We start from the raw sequence: 12,120 nt of genomic DNA, 5'->3' as shown, positions 1-12,120 counted from the left end.
TCTATGTGAGCAGGCAAATGAAAAACCTGAAGATGTCCCTTCCCTTTGGGAAGGGAGAGAATATGGAAATGCAAATGAATGCAGTAATTTTTTTTTTAAAAGTTTTTCTTATGTATCTGTCTCTTTGCTTGATTTTAACAAAGTTATGTTAATTCTGGTCTACAGAAGTTGACTTGAAATAGCTCCCCCTGCATTTTGGATCTCTGAATCACTCTTATACTCAGTAGGTTTTGGGAAGGGGGGAAGGGGGGGGTCTGTTGATAGTATTTGCAGAACTGGTGCTGATAAGGATTTCTAGAACTCTACTCTCAGATTATCATCAGAAAGGCACTGGAAGAGTCATCTGTTATACTTCGGGACCACATATAGCCTTCTTCCACTGTTGGTTTGCATTTACACGGAGAAGGAAGATTGTAGGACCTCATGGTCAGTGTTAATAGACAAAGAGCCAAAAAGAGGTGTGTTGCTGTGATGTAGATTTTTCTATGCATGAACAAAGACTTACTCTTAACTGCTGCTGGAAGCTTGCAATAGAGATTGAAAATTAATTATGGTTAAAGAGCTCATTATAGCTAGAACTAGAATGTTGGACATAAAGAACTTTTAGGATTGCTAAGAGGTCCTTGCTTGGAGAAGCGAGGACTGTGTTTTTCACATGTTAATTTTGTGGTCTTCACAGTCTGGCTGTGGGATAGTAGAAAAAAAAAGAGGAAATAAAATCTAATTCAGCTGAATGTATATTTCTTTCCTCCCTCTGAAAATATAAAGAACTTCTGTTTTTGCAACAAAATGTTGAGTGAATATTGATACTTTTAAAATCAATGCTCTGGCTAATTATCTCAGTGCAGTTGCTTAAGTATGCATCACTGCCCTCTTCTCTGCTTCCCATATCCCTCTAAAGCTGGACACAGCCATTACTCTGCAAGTAATGATTATAATTGGTAGTAAGACAAACCTGTTTCTCATCCTTCTTTGAGCACATTTCTTATGGCAGGTGTCTAGTTTTTAATTAAGTGCTAATGAATATGCCTAGTGGACCATGGTATTGCTGCCAAGTTCTTCAGCTTTATATCTCACTGCTACTAAGCTCTTAAAAGGTGACAGAGCAGGCATTAGTGTCTTTGAAGTGACAGAAAAGTCATTATATGCATAACATAATTGTTTCTAGGATCTACAGTGGCAAATGCCTAGCTACTAAATACATCTGATGAGCGCTGCTGTTATCCATCTCCCCAGTCTTTAGTTTTGCTCTTTTGTGCAGCAGATTTTCCTTTTTTCCCTTCTAGAAAGAGTGCAATATATTCTTAACAATTCAAGATCTATAAATAAGAAAATAACAGGGCAAGAGTTTCTGGAAAGGGTCATTTTTATCTGTGTGTTAGGAAGAACTTTGAAGCCCATTATAAATAGACAGGATATAAAACATAAATCATATACATCAATCTTAAACTTCAGTGGCTCTCAGTTAATAAACATTAAACCCAAACTACACCACTGATATTAAAGACCATGATCAAATTTCCACTCTTAAGTCTGTTCAGTGTTGTTGTGCTTTTCAGCATCTTTGCAGATCACTTTCTACTGCTGCCCTCAGTAACCATTTTGGAAAGCACTAAGTTGTTATGTGGCACAGAGATGCGTTTTTCTCCCTTGGAGCTTTCATATTCTGTTCTACACGTTAAACAGAGCATTGCTTCTTGGCTAACATATGCAGTACAATCAGAGAAAACAGTTGTTGCCATTTTTGTCACATTTTCAGCTTCAAGGATTTTATTAGAATAAATTAATCTGTTCCTCATTTCTAGGGTTTTCAAAATACATTGGATGTGAGAAGGCTACAAAGCAGAGCTGGGGTAATTGCAGCTAACGTGTCCCTAGCAGTTTGGTTTCTAAAGACATCAAGCAATGCTTCCTAATTGTAATTGTGTGGATTTACTTGTTTGCTAATTAAACTGGGCAAGAGAGGTAAGAAAAAAGGGAATCTTCTTGAAACCATAGGGACAAGAATGGAAATAATTTAACTTCATTTCCCTGTTCTGATTTTTTTCATGCTCACTCTGTGAAAGATGCTAATTTGAGCTCACTGTTGGAGAAAGGAGGTGATTTCTCTCTCCACGAAACTGTTTAGAGGGAGAGAAATCACTTTCTGTTCTTAGCCAATTTCATACCACAGCTAGGTAAACTAGTATAATAGGACAAGACCAAGGCTATGAATGTATTACAGTACTGTGGATGCATGGCTTAAAGGGAAAATGTCCACGTGGTTTAGGTGGTCATAGAAGAAGTGAATGTATTAAGTACCAGCTCTCTTAAAGAATCATAGAGTCGTCAAGGTTGGAAAAGAGCTCCAAGATCATCCCATCCAACTGTCCACCCACCACCAATATTTATCACTAAACCATCTAAACGTTTCTTGACCACCGCTGGGGTCATTAACTCCATCACCCCCCTTCTCAGCTCATTCCAGTGTCAGACCACACTGTTGGAGAAGAAGTATTTCCTAATGTCCAACCTGAATCTCTCCCGGTGCAACTTGAGGCCATTCCCTCTCGTTACCTGGGAGAAGAGGCTGACCTTTAGGCTTACCACAGCCTCCCTTCAGGTAGTTGTAGAGAGGGTTATGGTCATCCCTGAGCTTCCTCTTCTCCAGAACTAAATAATCCCAGTTCCCTCAGCTGTTCCTCATAAGACCTCTGCAGCAGACCCCTCACCAGCTTTACTGCCCTTTTCTGAACACACTCCAGGGCCTCAGTGTCTCTCTTGTAGCGAGGGGCCCTAAAGTGAACGCATTGCTCAAGGTATAGCCTCACCAGTGCTGAATACAAAGGGACGATCACTAACCTGCTCCTGCTGGTAACACTATTTCTGATACAAGCCAGGATGCCACTGGCCTTCCTGGTCACTTGGGCACACTGCTGGCTCATGTTCAGCTGAAGACTGATCAGTGCCCCCAGGTCCATTTCCTCTACAAAGTCTTCCAGCCACTCTGCCTCAAACCTGTAGCATTGCCTGGAGTTGTTGTGGCCCAAGTGCAGGACGTGGAACTTGGTCTTGTTGAACATCTTCACACTGATTTCAGCCCTGTGACCCTGCCTGTCCAGATCGCTCAGTAGGACCTTCCTACCCCCAGGAAGGTCAATGATTTCTCCCACCTTAGTGTTGTCTGCAAACCTACTGAGGGCGCACACAGTACCCTCATCCAAGTAATCAGTAAAGATATTGAACAGGACAGGCTCCACTTCTGACCTCTAGATGTGACTGCATTCATCACCACTTGCGGGGCCTGGCCAGTTCTTTACTCAGCAAAGAGTGCATAAATTCTTGGTAGACTATGTCAGCAGCCTTTGCATCATCCACCGGGCAGATCACTCGATCATAGAAGATTAGGTTAGTCAAGCAGGAACTGCCTTTCATGAAACTATGATGGTTAGGCCTGATCCTCCTGTTGTTCTACACATGCTGTGTGATTTCCTTCAAGATGATCTGCTTCGAAACCTTGCAAAAGATCAAGCTGCCCTTGATTTGAGGAACTGTGCTGGAAATTACTGATACAGTCTGGGAAGATAAGTTATCTTTTTCCTCGGAGCCTGGATAAAAAAAAAAAACAAAAAACAACAAAAAAAAAAAACAACTAGATTGCATTTCTGTCAGACTTTCTGTGCTCTTCATGGATACTTCTGAAGAAGCAATCATGTTTCGCTACTTGATTTTGTAGGAGGTAGTAAATGTTTCAAAAAAAAATAACTGTAAATACATCCTTCAAAATGTTATTTTTTAGGTTCTTAAAAATATTAAATAAGAGTCTTGTCTCTTGCCTTTAAAAGTTATCTAAGGGTTGGAAAGAATAGAGATGAGAATGTATGTGTTCCTGTGAAGGCTAGTTAAGCCTTTTATTCTCCGTTTGGAGAGGAATTTGTGAAATTCTTTGTGAGAAGACAAAACATTCATAAAATCATGGCTTTGTTGAATAGCCTGAGGGAATTGTGGTATTTTTCTGGAGTTTATACCATGTATCAAAAACAAGTAAATTATGGCTGATTTGCAGCTGAGGACAACAGAAAAGTGAAAGCGTTTCAAGTTCAGTACAGAATTCTGCAGTATCAGCCGTTTATGTTTACAGACATTCTTAAACAGCTCAAGGCATGTCTTGGGAGGGTGATGTGAGAAATGAAAGCATAGAGTACACTTGTCTGAATAGTAATTACATTCTTATATAGGTAGATATTATGCCGATGTTATGTCGATGGTTTATCATAGTCTTGGAACCTATGGAAGAATATATTTTAGATTATTTTGGACTGGGTATTTTGGAGTAATTTGTGAAGTATTGTGAGCTTTATTCCAGGTCAGTTTTTAGTACCTTACAGCAGTACTGTAACAATATTAGCTGCTCTTACAAGGATAGGTGGCATTCAGTAGATCAGTCTCATGCCTAGCTAAGAGCATCCTGTTCAGATATTTGCTTATCTGACGTCTGTTTCATCCCATGAGTGGGGTAATATTCTTTGGCTACTTTCATGCTGTTTACTTTCAGCAGAGGAATGGTGGAATATGGTTGAGGGAGAAAGATTTGTTGTCTTCTGTTCATGTGCCCAGGCCCAAGAAAGCAAGAAAGAGGAAGAATTTCTCTTTTCCTGTAGCAAACTAAAGGAGAGCTATGACTAAGATAAAGGTGGTTTTGAAACCTAAGTTTCTGAATGAATCTACGCTGAGCAATTTGGATAAAGTTAAATGGTTTGCTGATCTTGGAAAATGTTAGTAGAACTATAATAACTTCAACTAGAAAATAACTTTCCCACATTGAGTAAATACTAAGATATTCTATTTTAGGGAATTTGTTCCTAAAATTGCTTAAAGTTCATATTGTCAGTTTGGCTACTGGGTTTTACATCCATTCTTTTATACTCATGTTGCCATCTGAGTTTGGAATAGATTTTAATTAATTAGTACCATGTTTGCTTTAGAAGCTCCATTATCTTATTAATGCTATTTGGAACACCTGGATTTTAAACTCAAAATTTATTCCAAAGCATAGTGTTTGTGAACAATTTTCTTCAAAAGCTTAGCTAGAAAAAAAATATAGATATAGGTACAAGAAGTATAAAGTTCCTGTTTTCACATCTGGGGAGAATGGCATGGCTTGGATTTTGCCAGTGATTTCTTTTTTTTTTTCCTTCCCCTAAACCAGTGCTATGCCTTCCTATTAAAAGGCAAAGATAGCGAAGCCTTCTTTGGAATTCTGCAAATTCTGCTGCTGATCTTTGTCACTGGTGATGTTACGACAAAAAATGGCTGTTCAAAACAAAGTGACTTTTGGTAGTCTAATGTTTTTCTCAGACTCTATAGCAGATATTAAGCTAGCTTTCTTTGCTTTGTGGAATGTGATCGGAAGTGTCCACAGACAGCATATGTTGTAGTGCAGTGTCTAGTGTGCTGAGACAAACAGGAGAACCTAGATTAAATAATAATAAAAATCCACTGTTTGTTCTCAATAACTAATCAAATGTATTCTCCCTTCTCCTTCCCAAATCATATGCTGTGCATTATTCTTCTGGGGATGATGATGCCACTGGGAACAGCAGCAACAGTTGCAGGCTCAACATCTCTCCCACGGCCATGGGCCTCCAGTGCCTCTAACACCACATCCATCAGGACTTCAGCCTTCAGGAATCCCTCCACTTGGAAGCAGTGCTGGCCTCCTTGCCCTTTCTAGTGCTTTGGGTGGTCAATCTCACTTGGCAATAAAAGATGACAAGAAGCATCACGATGCAGAGCACCACAGAGGTGAGAGGCATGGCAGACCTGATTAGGACACTGTCAGATTTGAGCATTGCTGCAAATTATGTGCATCCCTAAAGAAATTGAGTTTTATAGAATGACAACAAACTTCTGGCAAACTTAAAAATGTCTGCATATATACCAGAGAAGCAAAATTCAGTTTGGAAATTTTCAGTATTTTAAATGGGGATCACTAGGTGTCATGTGCTCTGTAGTTTGCAGGGCATTTTGACATTCTGGTAAATGTTTAGTGTAACACTTGTGGCCTGCACCATATTGTGGAAAACTGTTAAACTGCATAAATGGGTAATTTTTCAAAGCAAGTGATATTGTTAAGTGGGTGGGTGGGATGGTAGGGGGGAATGAGAATTTAAATTTTGAAGTGAATGTGTTCAAACAAAAGATTTAGGTAATTGCATATGTTACTTTAGTTTGATAGGCTTAAATTCTAGTACGCAATTAAATATTGGGCAGAATTGCACTTAACTAATTTTTGAAAAGAAAATAATTTATTCTGTCATGAAATAAAACTAGGCGTTGTGTATGGTTAAACTGTAAATCTTGTTTACAAAATACTGTAATTTTCAGGAAATCACTGTATTAGGAATGTGCAATGACTTATATAAATAAAAGCCATTTTAAAACTGTTCGTGGCTTGTGTTCTAATTTGTTTTCCCCCCTTTTTTATTTCTGTTCTTGCCTCTGTGTCTGAACGGGCATGTCTGTGCATTTCTTGGTTACTACGGAAGCAGACAGAGAGCCAAGCACAGTAAGTACTGACACTTCTGCTAAAGTTTCTACTTCTACGTTAACTAATAATCAGAAGTTGTATTGTTTGTCTGTTTTGTCTTCCTTTTTGTCATTTTCATGGTACTGGGCTTATTTGTCTACAGTTATGTATGCAGAACGTTGTGTTGAGTGTTTTTGATAAGACGAATGTAGGAATCAGGTTTCTGAGCAGAATGATTTTGGGAATACTTGATCTTTATTTTGTTTATTAAAAAAAAAGATATGCTTACAAATCAAACAGACCTTTTACTGCAACTTAGTTTATAACATTGATTCAGAGTTAAGATGTTTACTCTTAAGATTTTCAGGAATAGAGTTGCAGAACAGGTGGGAAATCTAGAACAGTGTTATGACTGTGTTTGGCCTTAGCGTTTTATTTAATTGAATCTGTACAGACTCCTTTACTGCTTAATTTGTGCTTTCCTGACAGTACTTTTTTTTTTTCTTTTAGATACAAGCTGTAGTACAGTTTGCCTAAGACAATCTTTAAAAAGAAAAAAAAATCACCCAAACATCACCATTGTTACAGCTTTTTAAATGGTTATGTCTTGAATGATTTTTGCTATACTAATCTGTTAATCTGTTGGAGATGGCCACATGCAGTTTTCACACTAACAAAGCTAGCTCTACTTGTTGATGCCATAGGTGAATTGAGTTCTCTTTGTTTTTTCTTCTCAGTTAGAAGAAACAAGAAACAGTTATAAATTAAGAGATAAGTTTATGGTACTAAACTCCTGATTTTATTACTTGGTCACTTTTTTTTTGTTTGTTTGATTTTGGTTTGTGGGTTAGTTGGTTTTCTTCTTGCTTGCTTGTGTTTTAATAGAAGGATATGACAATTGCTTTACCAAAAGCTTCCTGCATATCTTTGAGGCAGTTGTTTTCAGCTTCTGTAACTATTCAGTTACAGAAGTTAAAAGTCTTTGCCAGTTTAACTGTGGAACTAATTTCGAGCTGTGTTTTCCTGAACCGTTGGATCTATGAGGGTGTATTTCTTTGAGTGATACTAGTCAAGAGTGGGATTCTCAATGTCTTAGGAAATGAGGAAGGAGGTTTCAGTGTGTGTGTCTGTGAGCATGTGCATATACTGTTAGGAGATGCAGTGGCTTTGACGTTTGGCTTGGTGGTTATACTGTTTCCTGTTCTTGCTCTCCCCAGCCTTCTCCATGTACATGATCACATGTAGTATGCTCTAAGATTTCACTAAGTACGGTCTTTAAAAAGATAGTACAGGGTGCTCTTACACCCCTTCTCTCCCAGTTTCTTGTCAGTAGCAAAATATGCCAACTTTTTTTGTGTTCCAAAATTTGATATTCCACAATGTTGTGAAATTTAGATTCAAAATATAACATCTAGTTTAGAATAGATCTTCCTTTGAAAGAACTTTCAAAATTGAATTTTCTTTTCTGGAGGTTTGCCATATCAATTGCTTAGTTTAGTCTATGTGTGACTTTTATTTACAGAATGTAAAACTCTTACTCCAGTTACTTCTAGTGCATTTGTGTAACTTATGCTTGGTTATTGTCTGTATCAGATATGGTAATTGGCTATGTTTTCATTCTCTGTTAGTACTAAGTGACCAGTAAACAACCTGAAGCTTTTTTTTCATAAAATTTACAAATACAGGTATGTTGAGTTCAAGTTATTGTGCTATTGTGCCTTTCTCTTCTTTTTGGTCCCAATGTAGACTCCTTTGTAATTAATTGAAATAGCTGACTACAGGTCAACTTAAACCTGAGTCTAAAATTGTTTAAATGCAGTATTGCCTTAGAATCTTAATGTAACAGAAAATGAAAGATGAAGCATCAGTGGCATTCAAACTTGTGGATAAATTGGTCAATTGGAAATGATTTGATCTTAGAGCTTCTCTAATTATCTTACATCTTTAATGGATTTGTTTATTATTTAAAATATATCCCAAGGGTAATGTAAAAATGATCACAAAGCTCACTAGTATATCTGCTTAATTATTATGTCTGATTCCATCTGAGCAGTGGGCCCTTATTTTGCTCATTACTGTATAACATCTAGTTCATCTCGAGATGAATTGGATTTTTGGGGGGAATTGCATGTTAAGTGGTCATGCTGCTCTCAAAAGTAATGAGGAAAGCTTGTTTCCTTCATAGAAGAAGCAAAAACCTTACTATTGATTACCTAAAGCAACCATAATGATTGTATTATATTGTAATAATACAGCATGATTGCCATTGAATATTGCTGGTCCAGCCTTGCAGTATCATCAGTAGAGGCTGATACCTTTAAATGTGTAATTTTGAAAGATAGCTATTTATAGCTTTGTTGGTGTCTTAAAAAGCAAAACAAAACAACAGTTTAAAACAAAATTTTGAGTTGCATCATATTATGCCATGTTATTATTTGTTTTTTTGCTTTTCTAAAGTCTCCTTGGACAAATATGCAGTCAGTAATTTGTACATATTGCATGTCTAGCAGTGCGTCATAATAGTGATATTCATAAATGAATATAAATTAAGATGTAAAGGTGTAGTAATTGCATTGCTGTTGACCTTGATCTGTGTCCATTCTGCATAGAATCATAGAACCGTTTTGGTTGGAAGATCACTTATTTCCAACCCCCATGCTATAGGCAGAGACACCTCCCTCTAGACCAGGTTGTTCAAAGTCCCATCCAGCCTGGCCTTGAGTGCTTCCAGGGAAATGGAATTCACAAACTCACTGGATAATCTGTCCAGTGTCTTACCCTCATGGTAAAGAATTTCTTCCTAATAACTAGTCTAAATTCACCTGGACCTATACTTTTGCTATGTTTTTTAAAAAAAGTTATACTTTCACTTCAGAGATATTACGCTAAAATGATTGGAATAAAAGTATAAAACATTAGTGACGGCTAGAGGATTTTGGCTGATGCATCTCTTTCCAAGCTTGGGTTATGTTATTACAGAAATGCAGGCTTTCCTACAGTTCTGACACTGTCTGGATGCAGTTAATGAAACCAAGAAAAGTGAGCAAGTTTTGCAGCTGAAGTTGAATAAATTTTTTGGATACATCAATGTAGAAGAATTTTGTCCAGTTTACTCTGGTTAATATAGTAGCAACATTTGTCAAAGTCATTTCAGATGTTCATTTCACTTCTCTTCCCACCATTTTCATACTTTCCAAGCAGGAGATGCAAATCTTGTCAAGTGAACTATTGTGTCAGTAATTTGTAGACAGTGAAATCTGACTTCATTAGGTACTTTGGATTTACATTAAGGTTAGTGTTCAGTTTTTATCATCATAAAAAAAGTTGAACTTTTTTTTTTTTTTACTGACTTCAGAAGTATTTTTAAAATTTCCAATAATTGTACCTAACTGTTGGAAGACCTAGATGCTACTATTGTGTTCTAGCAAATGCTCTATTGTTGAAGCAGAAAAATATTCTGTCCTTGAGTTTCTGTCTCATTCTTTACCTCTCAGTCATGGAGGAAGGAGCTATGCACAATTGAATGCTACCCACTGTTTGATATTGTATGCAAGCTGTTCTTGTTTTGTGTTTTAACTCTTTTAAATGAAAACAAAAGAAAAACAAAAACAAAAAACATCTCAGAAGTAGTTCTGGAACGCTGTAGTAATTTTCGGTGTAACAAGTATGTGTCCTGCTGGGTGACTGATGCTTTAGCTGTACATGTTCGACCTAGTCTTCCTGTCTTGCCTACTCAGCAGAGGGTTGCTTTTTTATCTTTGTGTATATATATACAAGGGCCACCCTGAAAGTAATGCCTCCTAGTCTTTTGTGTTGACCTATGACATCAGAGGTGGATGTTGGTTGCATGGTAGTAAAGGTTGAACCTTCCCACCAATATTCCATGACATTTTATTGCAGCAGAGGGGCAGTTTGACAAAATGTTGTCTGATGTGATAATGTGTATGAAGTAAAGGTATGTCATTGAATTCCTCCATGCATAGAAAATGGCACCCATCAACATTCATCAACATTTGCTGAATGTTGATGGAGACCAAACAGTAGATGTAAGCACAGTAAGGAGGTGAGTGGTGCATTTCAGCTGTGGCTACAGTGACTGTAGGTCACCTCTGCTGGTGCAAATTTTTAATGTGTACAGCACGCAGGTTCTAATTCATTGCTGGAAAAAATGTATAGCTTATCTCGGTGACTCTACTGAAAAACAGCATTTTGTAGTGTTTTGTAAATATGCTATCAAATTGTATTTATGTGCTCTTTTTATCTGTTGTAGTTGCTATGGAAATAAATGAGAGACATTACTTTCAAAGCAATGTATATCTGCATTGTGCAGCAGCCCTGTGGTGGCTGTACTGGTGTCTGAATACACAGCAAGTCAAGTGAGTGTGCCTGGAGGATAGGAGAACGTGTAGGCAAAGAGACCAGCGGTAGAGAAAATGTTGAACCAAGAGCATAGGTGTTATGTCCTTGGTGCTGTTTATATGCTGTAATGATCAGCATAGAGTTTGTTATCATGTCCACGTGGTCTAGGAGTTGTCTGTGGTATTAACATAATAAAATGCTGTATTGAGATCTTGTGAACTTAATCTGTACCTCTGACATACATACTTCTCATTTGAAAGTAGTTCCTAAGGGGAGTTGCATACCACCTAAAGAAGTGTGTTTGAATAGTGCACATTATAGTCTTATAAAAACCGAGGCAACCTTATCATTGTACATCTTAACTATGTTTTTCCTTGTTTTTTTGCTGCTGATGCTTTCATTGTTTTAAATTTTGCAGACGTGAAAAGTTGCTTTGAAATCCTGAGTCTCCTGTAAAGCAGCCTTTATGCAGGCTAGTAGCACTGATAGGGAGAGGAACTAGGTATATGTAACTTTTGAGACTTTTTTTGTAGAACGGGATCCATATAAATAAGCTTTAAGGAGGAAAGCTAAAATATTGGCATTAAATTGATTTTGGTCATTTGTTCTAAACTAAGATTCATGATCTACAGATGTTTCATAGTAGTCCTTAATAAATAGGACTCCTAGTATGAAAGTGGATATTATTTTCAATTACTTGCCTAGTACATTGAAATTAAGACAAAATAAACAGTGTCATCTAGTTTCTCTTAAGGAAATCCAAGTATGTATGTATATATGTACACTTTTTTTTTTTGGCGACAATTTGATTATCACTGAAGAGCAGTCCCAACTGATAGTTTATGTAGTTTTTAATTAAATATTACAGCTAAAAATAAAATTAAACCCTACTTTTGCGAAGTCAAATGTTAGTAACCTAGTAGAAGAATTAAATAGATAATTTTCCTTTTCTTTAAAAAACAAAAGGTAAACAAAACTACCTCACATTGTGAAGCTGTTGATGTCTTCTAGCTGGCCGTGTCCTTGATACTGAATATTCAATACTGAATAACTGATACTGAACAACAAATATAAACTATAGCCAAGCCAGTGTGGAGAGGTGGCTTCTTGTAAGCCTTACATTTAACATTAGATGTATCTGTAAGAAGTATGAGAAGCTCAGGGCTTGTAAGAGTGTCACTTTCTGTCAACAGTTTACGGGCTGGTTCGGCCCAGTTCCGTGACTAGGAGGACGGAGGGATCTGCGGATCCGC

General features: G+C 37.3%; 1 protein-coding gene across 5 annotated transcripts in view; it reads left to right on the top strand.

Moving 5' to 3' along the window:
- TLE1 (TLE family member 1, transcriptional corepressor) overlaps positions 1–12,120 on the top strand; it is a 78,806-nt gene that overhangs the window by 29,232 nt on the left and 37,454 nt on the right. For all 5 annotated transcript variants that reach the window (XM_031557324.1, XM_031557325.1, XM_019610529.2 and 2 more), the window contains 2 exons: positions 5,580–5,784; positions 6,528–6,547. In XM_031557324.1, the coding sequence (XP_031413184.1) occupies positions 5,580–5,784; positions 6,528–6,547 (225 nt within the window). The remainder of the gene's footprint in view (positions 1–5,579; positions 5,785–6,527; positions 6,548–12,120) is intronic.

Source organism: Meleagris gallopavo, chromosome Z (assembly GCF_000146605.3).
Source record: "Meleagris gallopavo isolate NT-WF06-2002-E0010 breed Aviagen turkey brand Nicholas breeding stock chromosome Z, Turkey_5.1, whole genome shotgun sequence".
Lineage (NCBI taxonomy): Eukaryota > Metazoa > Chordata > Aves > Galliformes > Phasianidae > Meleagris > Meleagris gallopavo.
The sequence above is the reverse complement of the archived record's forward strand: the minus strand, read 5'-3'. Positions and strand labels throughout refer to the sequence as shown.